This window comes from Scyliorhinus torazame, chromosome 1 (genome assembly GCF_047496885.1).
Source record: "Scyliorhinus torazame isolate Kashiwa2021f chromosome 1, sScyTor2.1, whole genome shotgun sequence".
Classification (NCBI taxonomy): domain Eukaryota; kingdom Metazoa; phylum Chordata; class Chondrichthyes; order Carcharhiniformes; family Scyliorhinidae; genus Scyliorhinus; species Scyliorhinus torazame.
This window is the reverse complement of record NC_092707.1, coordinates 132,211,856-132,230,805: the sequence shown is the minus strand read 5'-3', so window position 1 is coordinate 132,230,805 and position 18,950 is coordinate 132,211,856. Positions and strand designations below refer to the sequence as shown.

General features: G+C 46.3%; 1 protein-coding gene across 11 annotated transcripts in view; it reads right to left on the bottom strand.

Annotated features, from left to right (window-relative positions):
* The window catches only part of LOC140412655 (protein 4.1-like), a 351,517-nt gene that overhangs the window by 137,044 nt on the left and 195,523 nt on the right, over nt 1–18,950 (bottom strand). For all 11 annotated transcript variants that reach the window (XM_072500846.1, XM_072500849.1, XM_072500848.1 and 8 more), the window contains 2 exons: nt 14,348–14,566; nt 2,817–2,904 (listed from right to left, as the gene is read on the bottom strand). In XM_072500846.1, coding sequence (XP_072356947.1) covers nt 2,817–2,904; nt 14,348–14,566 — 307 coding nt within the window. The remainder of the gene's footprint in view (nt 1–2,816; nt 2,905–14,347; nt 14,567–18,950) is intronic.

The window sequence follows — 18,950 nt, the reverse complement described above, 5'->3', positions numbered from 1 at the left end:
TACAAAGAACAAAGAACAAAGAAATGTACAGCACAGGAACAGGCCCTTCGGCCCTCCAAGCCCGTGCCGACCATACTGCCCGACTAAACTACAATCTTCTACACTTCCTGGGTCCGTATCCTTCTATTCCCATCCTATTCATATATTTGTCAAGATGCCCCTTAAATGTCCCTATCGTCCCTGCCTCCACTACCTCCTCCGGTAGTGAGTTCCAGGCACCCACTACCCTCTGCGTAAAAAACTTGCCTCGTACATCTACTCTAAACTTTGCCCCTCTCACCTTAAACCTATGCCCCCTAGTAATTGACCCCTCTACCCTGGGGAAAAGCCTCTGACTATCCACTCTGTCTATGCCCCTCATAATTTTGTATACCTCTATCAGGTCGCCCCTCAACCTCCTTCGTTCCAGTGAGAACAAACCGAGTTTATTCAATCGCTCCTCATAGCTTATGCCCTCCATACCAGGCAACATTCTGGTAAATCTCTTCTGCACCCTCTCTAAAGCCTCCACATCCTTCTGGTAGTGTGGCGACCAGAATTGAACACTATACTCCAAGTGTGGCCTAACTAAGGTTCTATACAGCTGCAACATGACTTGCCAATTCTTATACTCAATGCCCCGGCCAATGAAGGCAAGCATGCCGTATGCCTTCTTGACTACCTTCTCCACCTGTGTAGCCCCTTTCAGTGATCTGTGGACCTGTACTCCTAGATCTCTTTGACTTTCAATACTCTTGAGGGTTCTACCATTCACTGTATATTCCCTACCTGCATTAGCCCTTCCAAAATGCATTACCTCACATTTGTCCAGGTTAAACTCCATCTGCCATCTCTCCGCCCAAGTCTCCAGACAATCTAAATCCTGCTGTATCCTCAGACAGTCCTCATCGCTATCCGCAATTCCACCAACCTTTGTGTCGTCTGCAAACTTACTAATCAGACCAGTTACATTTTCCTCCAAATCATTTATATATACTACAAAGAGCAAAGGTCCCAGCACTGATCCCTGTGGAACACCACTGGTCACAGCCCTCCAATTAGAAAAGCATCCCTCCATTGCTACCCTCTGCCTTCTATGGCCTAGCCAGTTCTGTATCCACCTTGCCAGTTCACCCCTGATCCCGTGTGACTTCACCTTTTGTACTAGTCTACCATGAGGGACCTTGTCAAAGGCCTTACTGAAGTCCATATAGACAACATCTACTGCCCTACCTGCATCAATCATCTTAGTGACCTCCTCGAAAAACTCTATCAAGTTAGTGAGACACGACCTCCCCTTCACAAAACCGTGCTGCCTCTCACTAATACTGAATAATCTTTATTATTATAATTTTTATTATTGTCGCAAGTAGGCTTACATTAACACTGCAATGAAGTTACTGTGAAAAGCCACTAGTCCCCATATTCCGGCGCCTGTCCGGGTACACAGAGGGAAAGAATTCAGAATGTCCAAATTACCTAACAAGCACGTCTTTCGGGACCTGTGGGAGAAAACCCATGCAGAAACAGGGAGAGCGTGCAGACTCCGCACAGACAGTAACCCAGCCAGGAATCGGACCTGGGACCCTGTAAAGCAACAGTGCTAACCACTGTGCTACTATGAAATCCTGAGGAGTTTCTCACTGGCTTAGCCCACACTTCGAATTTATTTTAGCACTGGGGAGCTGAACTCAGATCAGGTTGCCATTTTGAAAGGGTGCCCCGATCTCCAAGTGAGCTTGTGGGTCGACCCCCCATACCCCCCACCCCTGGGCAATGTCAACCCCCACCCATGGGCAATGTTATCCCCCCCCCAAAGTGAGGACACCCTGCTATGGGGGCCCTGGAAGTCCCCCCTCTTCAAGACCCCTCAAGCCCCCTTCCTTCTAGAACCCCCACCCATCACACACCCAACGTGCCCTGCACTCCCCCACCCTTCAAACCTCCCCTCCACCCTAATTTTATGGGCATGGCCCCCCTCACCCCTGGCACTCGGGCACCCTTGCATGGCCACCCTGGCACTCGGCCAGTGCCCCTGCCAGCGCCATCTGGGCAGTGCCAAGTTGTTCACGTTCCAGGGGGAGGGCTAGGGAGCCACCCTGCACTTACCCTAACCACCCTGGGGTCTCCTGTGGTCCAGGAGGCACCCCCGGGTGCCATTCCACCTGGTCCACGTTTGTTTGGATCAGTGCCCGGCTGCAGCCTCCCCAGGAGGCGGAGAATCGCGGAGGCCCTGAAGAATGCCGGGTCGGGCCCGCTAATGATATGCAAACGGCCTTTACTGTACCTGCGTTCCGGATCGCATTGACACCGTTGTTGAGGTGACGGAGAATTGTGATTTGGCCTCAAATTGATGATCCGCCATGATTTTGGGATCAAAACCTATTCTGCGCCCAATCATGTTTCTTGATTTGGCGTCAGCCAACGGAGAATCCCACCCCTTGTCTTTTTACCACACTAGCACCTTCTGTAGCCTTTCACACGGTCATTAACACTTGCTCTGTCTCGTGACCTGCAAATCTTTGTTGCAACCTCTCCTAGTTCCCACCTATCACAGACCTTCTACTCTGTTCCAGCAGCTGCACCCCTCCCCTTACACAAAACAACAGCCATCACATTTCACCTCTTTAGCTCGGAGTAATACGGACTCAAAACATTAACTTTATTTCTCCCTCCACAGATGCTGTCAGACCTTCTGAGTTTTTCCAGTATTTTCGGTTTTTGATTCTTGGAATCAAAGGGCCAATTTTATCCCAGTTTTTTGACAGGTAAAGTGTTTTCTCCAAAAATAGGTGTAATTGTTTGGTTGAAGAACTAAAAAGGAATAAACTTTGTACCTTTGCTGGATGAAAGTCCACGCCATACATTGAAAGTTTCTTCGCATTCTCCAAGAATTGCAGATCTGCTTGTGCTGGAGTCATAGCCCTAGGAAGAAATATTGATAAAGCCAAGAACACAGTACATTAATAGTCACATTATCCACTAAAACTGCAAATTGGTAGCAACTTCTAAAAATATCCAACTCTGATTTAACACACATCGTTCACATATTCATTTGAATTTGAAAGCATACCACAAAACTATTATGGTCAGCTCTCCAAATGATTTGCTTAAGGTTGTGAATAACTGCAACACAGAGTAGGAAGATACCCAATACCAACCACAATCTGTGTTGAGCTGGCTGAACAAGGAATGGTATGAGAGCTAAAATTCATCTTAAGTGCATTTGGTTTAAGGAAGACAACATTGGCCACAGTGCTGGTTCCTGATCAATGTCCAGAAACTCTGCGTGCTTTACAGTCCAGATTCACACATCATGACTGGTCAGGCAAAGTGGTCAGCATCCATGGAATGCATTCATCAAATAGTAAGAATATTCAAGAGGATATAAGGAAGAATTGAAGAGTTGGTTTGGGTGGGGGGATAGATAAGTTGAATGATATTTTATGCTTTCATGGTATTTTAGTGCTTTCATTTTTCTCTTGACCACAAAGGATGAAACTGTGATTACTGTTTTAGGTCAAGGGTGAAGGTGATAGATGTGTGGCAGTCTGCAATTGGCTGTTGTGAATTAAGGAGCTAATAGGAGAGGGATATTTTAAAATCATGTCATCATTACAGATGGGAAATAGCATAACAGTTCTTTGAGGAAAGAAGCACTTTGAAAAATTCTAAGAGCAAATTCATGACATTGCTTAAGAGCAAAAAATAAAACTTCACGTCAACATTTTGGCTATGCATATTTCTATAAAGAACTAGAAAGGCTAAACAATTCTAATAAAACCAAATGTTGAGGATGTAAATGAATTCAATAAACACAGAATCAGCATCTGAAGGGGGCAGCTCTCAATTTAAACTTTGATCATTTAATACGGGACAAGGTCAAATTGACTATACACTGGACCCACAACTACAAAAGAAAATATTCCAAGAAACTAACAATTACAAACACTGCCAATCATGGGAAGAGAAAAAGAAAACAGAACGCCGGTTAAGGCAGATGTACATGCAGTACTAGGATAGGGGCCATATGTAAATTATTTCTTTAAAGTGGCACCATTGTATGATTTACCAACTAACTGACTGATCTGAACTTATTTGGAAACGAGGAAAATTGATTAATGGTTTAAAAATAATGGCCACTTCTATGAAGAGAAAAGCAAAATTAACACGATTCATAAAGTGAGAGCTCAACATGATTTAGAAATGTTTAGCATCAGTGGTAGTGGTACTACGCTTGCACCTACAACCATCTTGGTTGGAATGTGTCACTTTCAAGATTCAAGTCCATGATCTAGGTTAACATTTTACTGCAGTACCAAAGAGGTCTTGGAGTAGGTGCCATCTTTCAGATGAGGTGACAAACCAAGTTCCCACCTAATATATCCTATGGCACTATAAGCATAAGAGCTGAAGAATTCCCCTACTATCCTTGCCAAAATTTATCTCTTAGCCAACATTATCAAAAAAGTTATCTCCTCAGTATCTCATTGTTGTTCATGGTACTGGCCATTAGGTTTTCTATATTATAACTATATTATAACATTGACTATCTTTTCAAAATACTTCAATGCCTGTGAAATGGTTTTAAGACATCCCATGATCTTGAAATGCACTAATATAAATGAAAGCTCTTCTTTTTCATAAAAGATGGTTCACGTAGTATGTTAAATGCAATTTCAGTTGTTATTTTTCAGCCTGGTATGCATCACAGCATTTTAATATCATACAAAAACATTGCTTATTGGCACACCAAAAATAACAGTGATTCAGTGCTACAAGATTTGATATCGCAAATATTATCAATTAAGAGGGGACATGTACAGTGGTAAAATAACTTTAATCCTACATTTTGAAACAATCAAATTTGTTTCCAAGATAGAACAGGGAGCTTGCTTTTCCATAATAATTGTTGATATCTAATCATTCTTTTTTTTAAAAATTAAAGTACCCTATTCATTTCTTTTCCCCAACTAAGGTGCTATTTAGCATGGCAAATTCATCTATCTTGCACATCTTTGGATTGTTGGGGTGAGACCAACGCAGACACGGGGAGAATGTGCAACTCCACAGTGACCCAGGGATTAAACCCGGGTCCTCGGTGCAGTGAGAAAGCAGTGCTAACTACTGCACCACCGTGTCACCCAACCTGATCATAGAACATAACAGCGCAGTACAGGCCCTTCGGCCCTCGATGTTGCGCTGACCTATGAAACCAATCTAAAGCCCATCTACACTATTCCCTTATCATCCATATGTTTATCCAATGACCAACATTATCCCTTAATGTTGGCGAGTCCACTACTGTTGCAGGCAAGGCATTCCACGCCCTTACTAGTCTCCGAGTAAAGAACCTACCTCTGACATCTGTCCTATATCTATCTCCCCTCAATTTAAAGCCATGTCCCCTCATGCTAGCCATCACCATCCGAGGAAAAAGGCTCTCACTGTCCACCCTATTTAATCCTCTGATCATCTTGTATGCCTCAATTAAGTCACCTCTTAACCTTCTTTTCTCTAATGAAAACAGCCTTTAGTCCCTCAGCCTTCCCTCATAAGATCTTCCCTCCATACCAGGCAACATCCTGGTAAATCTCCTCTGCACCCTTTCCAATGCTTCCACATCCTTCCTATAATGCGGCGACCAGAATTGCACGCAATACTCCGAATGCGGCCGCACCAGAGTTTTGTACAGCTGCAACATGACCTCATGGCTCCGAAACTCAATCCCTCTACCAATAAAAGCTAACACACCGTATGCCTTTGCACTGAGTGCACCAATGGTTTTGCACTCAGTGCTGAATTTGGTGCATTTGAGTGTGATAGTGAGAGTTTGGTGACCAAGGGAGTTAGGTGAGGAGGGAGTAAGGCGCTCCTTTCATTTTGTTTCCGACATTTCCGCAAAGAGTGCGAAGAGAGCCAGGAGTTTACAGAAAGTGTAGCTGACTGGGAGCAGGGTCGGTGGGCGGAGATCTAGTTAGTCCACAGGGCAGCTATATTCTGTCAGGTAAGAGGGGATGGAGGCTAGGCCAGTTACATGCTCCTCCTGTAGGATGTGGGTGGTGAGGGATACCACCGGTGTCCCCGCTGACTATACCTGCGGGAAGTGCACCCAACTTCAGCTCCTCAAAGACCGTGTTAGGGAACTGGAGCTGAAGCTGGATGAACTTCGGATCATCCGGGAGGCAGAGGGGGTGATTGAGAAGAGTTACAAGGAGGTAACCACACCCAAGGTACAGGACAAGAATAGCTGGGTTACAGTCAGGGGGAAAAAAACAAACAGGCAGAAAGTGCAGGGATCCCTCGTGGCCGTTCCCCTTCAAAACAAGTATACCGTTTTGGATGCTGTTGGGGGGGATGACCTACCGGGGGAAGGCCCTAGCGGCCAGGTCTCTGGCACTGAGTCTGGCTCTGGGGCTCAGAAGGGAAGGGGGGAGAATAGTAAAGCAATAGTTGTAGGAGATTCAATGGTTAGGGGAATAGATAGGAGATTCTGTGGTCGCGAGCGAGACTCCCGGAAGGTATGTTGCCTCCCGGGTGCCAGGGCCAGGGATGTCTCGGATCGTGTCTTCAGGATCCTTAAGGGGGAGGGTGAGCAGCCAGAAGTCGTGGTGCACATTGGTACCAACGACATAGGTAGGAAAAGGGGTGTGGAGGTAATAAACAAGTTTAGGGAGTTAGGCTGGAAGTTAAAAGCCAGGACAGACAGAGTTGTCATCTCTGGTTTGTTGCCGGTGCCACGTGATAGCGAGGCTAGGAATAGGGAGAGAGTGCAGTTGAACACGTGGCTGCAGGAATGGTGTAGGAGGGAGGGCTTCAGGTATTTGGATAATTGGAGCGCATTCTGGGGAAGGTGGGACCTGTACAAGCAGGACGGGTTGCATCTGAACCAGAGGGGCACCAATATCCTGGGAGGGAGGTTTTCTAGTACTCTTCGGGAGGGTTTAAACTAATTTGGCAGGGGAATGGGAACCGGATTTGTAGTCCAGCAACTAAGGTAGCCGATATTCAGGACGCGAAAGCGTGTAATGAGGCAGTGGGGAAGGGAACACTGACAAAGGAGAGTACTTGCAGGCACGGAGAGGGGTTGAAGTGTGTATACTTCAACGCAAGAAGCATCAGGAATAAGGTGGGTGAACTTAAGGCATGGATCGGTACTTGGGACTACGATGTGGTGGCCATCACGGAAACTTGGATAGAAGAGGGGCAGAAATGGTTGTTGGAGGTCCCTGGTTATAGATGTTTCAATAAGATTAGGGAGGGTGGTAAAAGAGGTGGGGGGGTGGCATTATTAATTAGAGATAGTATAACAGCTGCAGAAAGGCAGTTCGAGGAGTATCAGGCTACTGAGGTAGTATGGGTTGAAGTCAGAAATAGGAAAGGAGCAGTCACCTTGTTAGGAGTTTTCTATAGGCCCCCCAATAGTAGCAGAGATGTGGAGGAACAGATTGGGAAACAGATTTTGGAAAGGTGCAGAAGTCATAGGGTAGTAGTCATGGGCGACTTTAACTTCCCAAATATTGAGTGGAAACTCTTTAGATCAAATAGTTTGGATGGGGTGGTGTTTGTGCAGTGTGTCCAGGAAGCTTTTCTAACACAGTATGTAGATTGTCCGACCAGAGGAGGGGCAATATTGGATTTAGTACTTGGTAATGAGCCAGGGCAAGTGATAGATTTGTTAGTGGGGGAGCATTTTGGAGATAGTGACCACAATTCTGTGACTTTCACTTTAGTAATGGAGAGGGATAGGTACGTGCAACAGGGCAAGGTTTACAATTGGGGGAAGGGTAAATACGATGTTGTCAGACAAGAATTGAAGTGCATAAGTTGGGAACATAGGCTGGCAGGGAAGGACACAAATGAAATGTGGAACTTGTTCAAGGAACAGGTGCTACGTGTCCTTGATATGTATGTCCCTGTCAGGCAGGGAAGAGATGGTCGAGTGAGGGAACCATGGTTGACAAGAGAGGTTGAATGTCTTGTTAAGAGGAAAAAGGTGACTTATGTAAGGCTGAGGAAACAAGGTTCAGACAGGGCATTGGAGGGATACAAGATAGCCAGGAGGGAACTGAAGAAAGGGATTAGGAGAGCTAAGAGAGGGCATGAACAATCTTTGGCGGGTAGGATCAAGGAAAACCCCAAGGCCTTTTACACATATGTGAGAAATATGAGAATGACTAGAGCGAGGGTAGGTCCGATCAAGGACAGTAGCGGGAGATTGTGTATTGAGTCTGAAGAGATAGGAGAGGTCTTGAACGAGTACTTTTCTTCTGTATTTACAAATGAGAGGGGCGATATTGTTGGAGAGGACAGTGTGAAACAGATTGGTAAGCTCGAGGAAATACTTGTTAGGAAGGAAGATGTGTTGGGCATTTTGAAAAACTTGAGGATAGACAAGTCCCCCGGGCCTGACGGGATATATCCAAGGATTCTATGGGAAGCAAGAGATGAAATTGCAGAGCCATTAGCAATGATCTTTTCGTCCTCACTGTCAACAGGGGTGGTACCAGGGGATTGGAGAGTGGCGAATGTCGTGCCCCTGTTCAAAAAAGGGACTAGGGATAACCCTGGGAATTACAGGCCAGTTAGTCTTACTTCGGTGGTAGGCAAAGTAATGGAAAGGGTACTGAAGGATAGGATTTCTGAGCATCTGGAAAGACACTGCTTGATTAGGGATAGTCAGCACGGATTTGTGAGGGGTAGGTCTTGCCTTACAAATCTTATTGAATTCTTTGAGGAGGTGACCAAGCATGTGGATGAAGGTAAAGCAGTGGATGTAGTGTACATGGATTTTAGTAAGGCATTTGATAAAGTTCCCCATGGTAGGCTTATGCAGAAAGTAAGGAGGCATGGGATAGTGGGAAATTTGGCCAGTTGGATAACGAACTGGCTAACCGATAGAAGTCAGAGAGTGGTGGTGGATGGCAAATATTCAGCCTGGATCCCAGTTACCAGTGGCGTACCGCAGGGATCAGTTCTGGGTCCTCTGCTGTTTGTGATTTTCATTAATGACTTGGATGAGGGAGTTGAAGGGTAGGTCAGTAAATTTGCAGATGATACGAAGATTGGTGGAGTTGTGGATAGTAAGGAGGGCTGTTGTCGGCTGCAAAGAGACATAGATAGGATGCAGAGCTGGGCTGAGAAGTGGCAGATGGAGTTTAACCCTGAAAAGTGTGAGGTTGTCCATTTTGGAAGGACAAATATGAATGCGGAATACAGGGTTAACGGTAGAGTTCTTGGCAATGTGGAGGAGCAGAGAGATCTTGGGGTCTATGTTCATACATCTTTGAAAGTTGCCACTCAAGTGGATAGAGCTGTGAAGAAGGCCTATGGTGTGCTCGCGTTCATTAACAGAGGGATTGAATTTAAGAGCAGTGAGGTGATGATGCAGCTGTACAAAACTTTGGTAAGGCCACATTTGGAGTACTGTGTACAGTTCTGGTCGCCTCATTTTAGGAAGGATGTGGAAGCTTTGGAAAAGGTGCAAAGAAGATTTACCAGGATGTTGCCTGGAATGGAGAGTAGGTCTTACGAGGAAAGGTTGAGGGTGCTAGGCCTTTTCTCATTAGAACGGAGAAGGATGAGGGGCGACTTGATAGAGGTTTATAAGATGATCAGGGGAATAGATAGAGTAGACAGTCAGAGACTTTTTCCCCGGGTGGAACAAACCATTACAAGGGGACATAAATTTAAGGTGAAAGGTGGAAGATATAGGAGGGATATCAGAGGTAGGTTCTTTACCCAGAGAGTAGTGGGGGCATGGAATGCACTGCCTGTGGAAGTAGTTGAGTCGGAAACATTAGGGACCTTCAAGCAGCTATTGGATAGGTACATGGATTACGGTTAAATGATATAGTGTAGATTTATTTGTTCTCAAGGGCAGCACGGTAGCATTGTGGATAGCACAATTGCTTCACAGCTCCAGGGTCCCAGGTTTGATTCCGGCTTGGGTCACTGACTGTGCGGAGTCTGCACGTCCTCCCCGTGTCTGCGTGGGTTTCCTCCGGGTGCTCCGGTTTCCTCCCACAATCCAAAGATGTGCAGGTTAGGTGAATTGGCCAATGATAAATTGCCCTTAATGTCCAAATTGCCCTTGGTGTTGGGTGAAGGTGTTGAGTTTGGGTAGGGTGCTCTTTCCAAGAGCCGGTGCAGACTCAAAGGGCCGAATGGCCTCCTTCTGCACTGTAAATTCAATGATAATCTATGATTAATCTAGGACAAAGGTTCGGCACTACATCGTGGGCCGAAGGGCCTGTTCTGTGCTGTATTTTCTATGTTCTATGTTCTTATGCCTTCTTAACAACCTTTTCAACCTGGGTGGCAACTTTCAGGGATCTATGTACATGGACACCGAGATCTCTCTGCTCATCCACACCACCAAGAATCTTACCATTAGCCCAGTACTCTGTATTCCTGTTACACCTTCCAAAATGAATCACCTCACACTTTTCTGCATTAAACTCCATTTGCCACCTCTCAGCCTAGCTCTGCAGCTTATCTATGTCCCTCTGTAACCTGCAACATCCTTCCGCACTGTCCACAACGCCACCGACTTTAGTATCATCTGCAAATTTACTCACCCATCCTTCTACACCCTCCTCCAGGTCATTTATAAAAATGACAAACAGCAGTGGCCCCAAAACAGATCCTTGTGGTACACCACTAGTAACTGAACTCCAGGCTGAACATTTCCCATCAACCACCACCCTGTCTTCTTACAGCTAGCCAATTTCTGATCCAAACTGCTAAATCACCCTGAATCCTATGCCTCTGTATTTTCTGCAATAGCCTACCGTGGGGAACCTTATCAAACACTTTACTGAAATCCATATACACCACATCAACTGCTTTACCCTCGTCCACCTGTTTGGTCACCTTCTCAAAGAACTCAATAAGGTTCGTGAGGCACGACCTATCCTTCACAAAACCGTGTTGACTATCCCTAATCAAATTATTCCTTTCTAGATGATTATAAATCCTATCTCTTATAAACCTTTCCAAGACTTTGCCCACAACAGAAGTAAGGCTCACTGGTCTATAGTTACCGGGGTTGTCTCTACTCCCCTTCTTGAACAAGGGGACAACATTTGCTATCCTCCAGTCTTCTGGCACTATTCCATCTGACAAAGATGACTTAAAGATCAAAGCCAAAGGCTCAGCAATCTCCTCCCTAGCTTCCAAGAGAATCCTAGGATAAATCCCATCCGGCCCAGGGGACTTATCTATTTTCACACTTTCCAGAATTGCTAACACCTCCTCCTTTTGAACCTCAAGCCCTTCTAGTCTAGTAGCCTGAAACTCAGTATTCTCCTCGACAACATTGTCTTTTTCCTGTGTGAATACTGACGAAAAATATTCATTTAGCACCTCTCTTATCTCCTCGGACTCCACGCACAACTTCCCATTACTGTCCTTGACTGGCCCTACTCTTACCCTAGTCATTCTTTTATTCCTGACATACCTATAGAAAGCTTTAGGGTTATCCTTGATCCTACCTGCCAAAGACTTCTCTCATGTCCCCTCCTGGCTCTTCTTAGCTCTCTCTTATCATAGATTATCATAGAATTTACAGTGCAGGAGGAGGCCATTCAGCCCATCAAATCTGCACCGGCTCTTGGAAAGAGCACCCTACCCAAGTCCACACCTCCACCCTATCCCCATAACCCAGTAACCCCACCCAACACTAAGGACAAGTTTGGACACTAAGGGCAATTTATCATGGCCAATCCACCTAAGCTGCACAGCTTTGGACTGTGGGAGGAAACCGGAGCACCTGGAGAAAACCCACGCACACACAGGGAGGATGTGCAGACTCCTGTAGCCAGTTAAAATGGCTAACTCCCGATTCAGAATGGCTAACCCCGATTTAAAATGGCGAATGGAATAGGCTGATGGGAAAATCAGCCAACAGGACTAAAACAAGCAGCTGCAGGTAAACTGTGTATTCACCTCTGGGAAGGCCAGACAGGATCGATACCTGCAGCCATCAGCACAACAAAACACCAGCCACCTGAATATTAATGAGCCATCCCCGGGAACAAAGCCAACTCAGACTTTTCGGCGCCAACAGGAGCCTACACAAAGGGAGGTGAACGATCACCGCAAGACCGCCCATCGATCAAGGAATCGCTCCAGCATTGGAGAACATCGAACCAAGTGATTGGGACGAAGTCCAATCACTTGGAACCAGGTACGGGGTCCCCCCGACAGGCGGGAAGCCCCTGGGGACTATAAGAATAGAGTCCAAGTTCAAATCAAACCTTCTCCTCTCTGCCACCCTCCTGCGACCCTTATGCTGACCTTCTGCAACAGCCGCCCAAATCGTAAGTCTTACTTCAACGCTCGCTACGAGATAGGCGCTCCTAGCTATCGATCTGTACCAGCTCAGAACCCAAACAAAAGGCCATTCATTTCCCTGACCTGGTGGGCCATTTCCAAGTTAAGTATTGGCCTGTTAGTTGTAGGAAGTAGCTTAGAAGTAGAATTTATGCATGAGTATTGATTCCTGTATATAATAAATGTGCGTTGATTTAACTCTTACTAAGCGGTGTGTTGGACTATTGATCATTACTCGGACTTGAACCACGTGGCGGTATCAGAAAGATACCTGGCGACTCAAGAGCAAAGGTGATAGAACAGAGCAATTAAACTAAGGCTAAAATTAGCAGCAACACTCCGCACAGACAGTGACCCAAGCCGGAATCAAACCTGGGACCCTGGAGCTGTGAAGCAATTGTGCTATCCACAATGCTACTGTGCTGCCCAGGCTCGTTCCTTTAGTTCCTCTTTAGTTCCTTCCTAGCTAACTTGTAACTCTCGAGTGCCCTAACTGAACCTTCATGTCTCATCTTTACATAAGCCTCCTTCTTCCTCTTGACAAGTGATTCAACTACTTCAGTAAACCACGGTTCCCTCGCTCGACCACTTCCTCCCTGCCTGACAGGTACATACTTATCAAGGACACGCAGTAGTTGTTCCTTGAACAAGCTCAACATTTCAATTGTACCCATCCCCTGCAGTTTCCTTCCCCATCCTATGCATCCTAAGTCTTGCCTCATCGCATCATAATTGCCTTTCTCCCAGCTATAACTCTTGCCCTGTGGTATATACCTATCCCTTTCCATCTCTAAAGTAAACGTAACCGAATTGTAGTCACTATCCCCAAAGTGCTCACCTACCTTCAAATCTAACACCTGTTCCGGTTCATTATCCAGTACCAAATCCAATGTGGCCTCGCCTCTTGTTGGCCTATCTACATACTGTGTCAGGAAACTCTCCTGCACACATTGGACAAAAACGGACCCATCTAAAGTACTCGAACTATAGCGTTTCCAGTCAATGTTTGGAAAGTTAAAGTCCCCCATAACAACTACCCTGTTACTTTCGCTCCTATCCAGAATCATCTTTGCAATCCTTTCCTCTACATCTCTGGGTCTTTTCGGAGGCCTATAGAAAACTCCCAACAGGGTGACCTCTCCTTTCCTGTTTCTAACTTCAGCCCATACTACCTCAGTAGACGAGTCCTCATCAAACGTCCTTTCTGTCACCGTAATACTGTCCTTGACTAACAATGCCACCCTTCCCCCTCTTTTACCACTTTCCCTGAGCTTCCTGAACTATCTAAACCCCGGAACCTGCAACAACCATTCCTGTCCCTGCTCTATCCATGTCTCCGAAATGGCCACAACATCAAAGTCCCAGGTACCAACCCATGCTGCAAGTTCACCCACCTTATTCCGGATGCTCCTGGCATTAAAGTAGACACACTTTAAACCACCTTCCTGCCTGCCGGTACACTCCTGCAACCTTGAAACCTTACTCATGACCTCACTACTCTCAACCTCCTGTATACTGGGGCTACAATTCAGGTTCCCAACCTCCTGCCGAACTAGTTTAAACCCTCCCAAAGAACATTAGCAAATTTCCCCCCCCAGGATATTGGTACCCCTCTGGTCCAGGTGCAGACCACCCATTTGTAGAGGTCCCACCTACCCCAGAATGAGCCCCAATTATCCAGATATCTGAAACCCTCCCTCCTGCACCATCCCTGTAGCCACGTGTTCCATCCCAGAGATAATAACTCTGTTTGTTCTAGCTCTAAGATTCCATCCTAGCTCCCTGAATTCCTGCCTTACATCCCTATCCCTTTTCCTACCTATGTCATTGGTACCTATATGGACCATGACTTGGGGCTGCTTCCCCTCCCCTTTAAAGGATCCCGAAAACACGATCCGAGACATCACGGACCCTGGCACCTGGGAGGCAACACACCAACCGTGAGTCACTCTCGTTCCCACAGAATCTCATCCAACATGCAAGTGAAATCATGTTCAAGTTAACACAATCTTAAAAAGATAAGGATACATACCGGTGTGTTTTATGAAGCTCCATAATTTTCTCTTCCAATTCTTTTGTTTGATTTGGAGCTAATTTAAATTCACTGACATAATCTGTTCCTTGTAACTCTGGATCATATTCACCCAGCTCTGACTGAACAGTGTAGGATCCTAATAGAGCAAGGGTAACGAATGAACATGGCAGACATCCAGTAATGATGTCCTGACGCAGCTGAAGGCACAAGTAGTACCTGGAAAGAACACAAATTTGCAACCACTTGTACATCAATAAATGCTTGAAAACAGTAACTTTAATCAGAAAGTTGAGCAAGCATATTCCTCATAACTAATAATTAGACTTTAAATAATCAATTGTAGTTACGGTATAGTGTGAGGTGGTACAACTGATAATGAATCATAGAAGGTACCGCACATTGAGTCTGCAGTGGCTATTTCAAAGAACAATACATTAGGTCTCTCTCCAGCCCCTCATTCCTGCAATTTATTTTTCCTTCAAGCAGTGAATGAATTCCCTTCTGAAGGCTACTACTAAATCTGCTTCCAACACCCAATTAAGCAGTATGTTAAACGGTCACCACTCATTTGTAAAGAAGGTTTTACCTCATGTTCCTTGTTTCTGGTATCAGTCACCTTAAATCGGTGCTTCTTTGTTATTGGCTCTTCAGCCACTGAGTAACCATTAGGTTACTCTAAATCCTTCATGATAATACCTCTATTAAATCTTCTCTTCTCCAAGCAGTACATTCATCTCCAGTCTATACATAGATCATAGAATTTACAGTGCAGAAGGAGGCCATTCAACCCATCGAGTCTGCACCGGCCCTTGGAAAGAGCATCCTACTTAAGCCCCACGCCTCCACCCTATCCCCTTTATCTCCGTAACCCCACCTAACCTTTTTGGACACTAACGGCAATTTAGAATGGCCAATCCAACTAACCTGCACATCTTTGAACTGTGGGAGGAAACCGGAGCACCCGGAGGAAACCCACGCACACACTGGGATAACGTGCAGACGGAGTAACCCAAAGCCAGGAATCGAACCTGGGACCCTGGAGCTGTGAAGCAACTGTGCTAACCACTATGCTAACGTGCTGCCCACATGTAACTGAAGTCCTTCATCTCCAGTACAGTTCACGTAAATGTCTTCTGTACCCACTCCAAAACCTTCATGTCCTTGCTGAACTGTTTGGGGCGGGGGTGTTGCAATCAGACCAGCTGACCCAGAAAAAGGCTTGAAGGCAGCAACAGGGGCTGTTTGGTGCAAAGACAGATCGCCCCCAATACATTTTCCATGTCACCTTATGCCCTATTTTGGCCCCTCCCACCCTCATGCCAATATATGCACCACCATTGCCCCATCCACCCTCTATGGCCCCCTCATTTAAAAAACAAATGTCAAGAGTTGAGTGTCGCTGGCTCAGCATTTATTGTCCATCCCCTAATTGCCTTGGGAAGATGGTGGTGAGTTGCCTTGTGAAATGCTGTATTCTATGTGGTATAGGGGCACCCACTGTGTTCTAAGGGAGGAATTCCAGGATTTTGACACAGCGACAGTGAAACAATGGCAATATAGTGCCAAGTCAGGATTGTGTGCATCTTGGAGGGGAACTTACAGGCACTGGATTTCACTTGCATCTGCTACTCTTGTCTTTTGACATGTCAAAGGTTGCGGATTTAGAAAGTGTTGTCAAAGGAGCCTGTTGTGCATCTTGTAGATTGTACATACTGCTGCCACTGTGCGTGGTGGCGGAGGACGTAGATGCTGAAGGTGGTAGTAGGGATGCCAATCAAACAGGCTGCTTTGTCCTGGGTGGTGTCAAGCTACTAGATTGCTGTTGGAGCTGCACTCATCTGGAGAAGTGGGGCGTATTCTATCACACTCCATGGTGGACAGGCTTTGAGTCAGGAGGCGAATTATTCTCTGCAGAATTTTCAGCCTCGGACCTGTTCTTGTAGCCACTGTATTGCGTGTGGCTGGTTCAGTTCAGTTTCTGGCCACTGACAACCCCCAGGATTTTAATTATTGGAGATTCAGTGATGATAATGCCATTGAATATTAATGCAAAATGGTTGAATTCGCCCTTGTCGGAGATGGTCATTACCTGTCACAAATATAACTTGCCATTTAGCAGCCCAGGCTTGAATGCTGTCCAGGTCTGATTCAGCATCTGAGGAGTTACAATGTTGCTGAACGTTGTGTAATCCTCAACAACATCCCCACTTCTGACCTTTGATGAAGCAGCTGAAGCTGGTTAGGCCTAGGGCACTACCCGGAGGAATGCCTGCTGCGATATCCTGGGACTGAGATGATTGACCTGCAACAATGGCAACTATTTTCCTTTGTGCTGTGGAGAGCTCACCCCACCCCAGCCTAGTCTTTTGCTGGGCTCACACATCATTGAGTGTGTTAAAATTCATGGACTCTCATCCTCCGGATAGTTGCGTAATTTTCCACCACCATTCATGACTGGTTGTGGCAGGTCTGCAGAGCTCAGATCTGATCCATTGGTTGTGGGGTCACTCAGCTCTGTCTATTACAAGCTACTTTGGCTGTTTGGCACAAAAGTAGTCCTGGTCTGTAGCTTCATCAGGTTGGCACATCCTTTTTAGGCATGTCTGGTGTTGATCCCGGAATGCCTGTTGGTATGGTGTTGTTTGCAGAATGTTTCTGTTTAAGAAGTCTTTATATTAACTATTTGTAACTATATACAATGATACAGTCCAGTTTACAGGTATGGAGCCATCTTCATCCTTGGTCTTATCACGTCTCTGGACAATATCACATTGGCCCCAAGTCAAAGTTTTTAAAAAAATATATATTTCATTCAAAATTGTTCGGGCAAACAAAATACAAAGGTTTTCCTTTTTTCAACAATAAAACAGTATAAATAACAGTGGCCGTTTTAACAATTAAATAAATAATATATAAACTAAATGGCAACTGCCATATCAAAAATAATAACTCTCCAAAAATAAAATCAAGCAATCCAATATACATAACCTGGTACAAATATCTATACACAAACATCCCTGAGGACCCGCCCGGGCCCTCCCCCCCACCCCCCCTCTCTCCCCCCTGGATTGCTGCTGCTACCTTCCCATTTCCTTTATCGTTCTGCGAGGTAGTCAATGAACGGTTGCCGCCGACTGGTGAACCCTTGAGCCGAACCCCTTAGTGCAAACTTTATCCGTTCTAGTTTTATAAACCCTGCCATGTCATTTATCCAGGTCTCCACGCCCGGGGGTTTGGCTTCCTTCCACATAAGCAATATCCTTCGCCGGGCTACTAGGGACGCAAAGGCCAAAACATCAGCCTCTCTCGCCTCCTGCACTCCCGGCTCTTCTGCAACCCCAAATATAGTCAACCTCCAGCCTGGCTCGACCCGGAACCCCACCACCTTCGAAAGCACCTTTGCCACCCCCACCCAGAACCCCTGCAGTGCCGGGCATGACCAAAATGTGGGTGTGGTTTGCTGGGCATCTCGAGCATCTCCCACACCTATCCTCTACCCCGAAAAATTTACTGAGCCTTGCTCCGGTCATATGCGCCCTGTGTAAAACCTTGAATTGTATCAGGCTTAGCCTGGCGCACGAGGACGACGAGTTTACCCTACGTAGGGCATCAGCCCACAGCCCCTCCTCAATCTCTTCCCCCAGCTCTTCTTCCCATTTCCCCTTCAGCTCATCCACCATGCTCTCCCCCTCGTCCCTCATTTCCCTGTATATATCCGACACCCTACCATCCCCCACCCATGTCCCTGAGATCACTCTATCTTGAATCTCCTGCATCGGGAGCTGCAGGAATTCCCTCACCTGCTGCTTCGCAAAAGCCCTCAGTTGCATGTATCGAAATTCATTCCCTTGGGGCAACCCATATTTTTCCGTCAGCACTCCCAGATTCGCAAACGTCCCGTCTACGAACAGATCTCTCAGTTGCACAACCCCAGCTCTCTGCCATGCTCCAAAGCCCCCATCCATTCTCCCCGGGACAAACCTATGGTTATTTCTTATCGGGGACCGCACCGAGGCTCCCGTCCTTCCCCTATGTCATCCCCACTGCCCCCAAATTTTTAGTGTTGCCACCACCACTGGACTTGTGGTGTATTTCTTCGGGGAGAACGGCAACGGCGCCGTCACCATTGCTTGTAGGCTGGTACCCTTGCAGGACGCCATCTCCAATCTCTTCCCTCCCCTTCTCCCATCCACTTACACACCATTGAGATATTGGCGGCCCAGTAGTATTCACTTAGGCTCGGTAGTGGCAGCCCCCCCCTATCCCTGCTACGCTGCAAGAACCCCCTCACTCTCGGGGTCTTCCCGGCCCACACAAAACTCATGACACTTTTCTCAATTCTCTTGAAAAAAGCCTTTGTGACCATCACCGGAAGGCACTGAAACACAAAGAGGAATCTCGGGAGGACTACCATTTTGACCGCCTGCACCCTACCCACCAGTGACAGGGGCACCATGTCCCATCTCTTAAAATCCTCCTCCATCTGTTCCACCAATCTTGTTAAATTAAGCCTATGTAAGGTTCCCCAACTCCTGGCTATCTGAATCCCTAAGTACCGGAAATCTCTTGTTACCTTCCTCAGCGGTAAGTCCTCTATTCC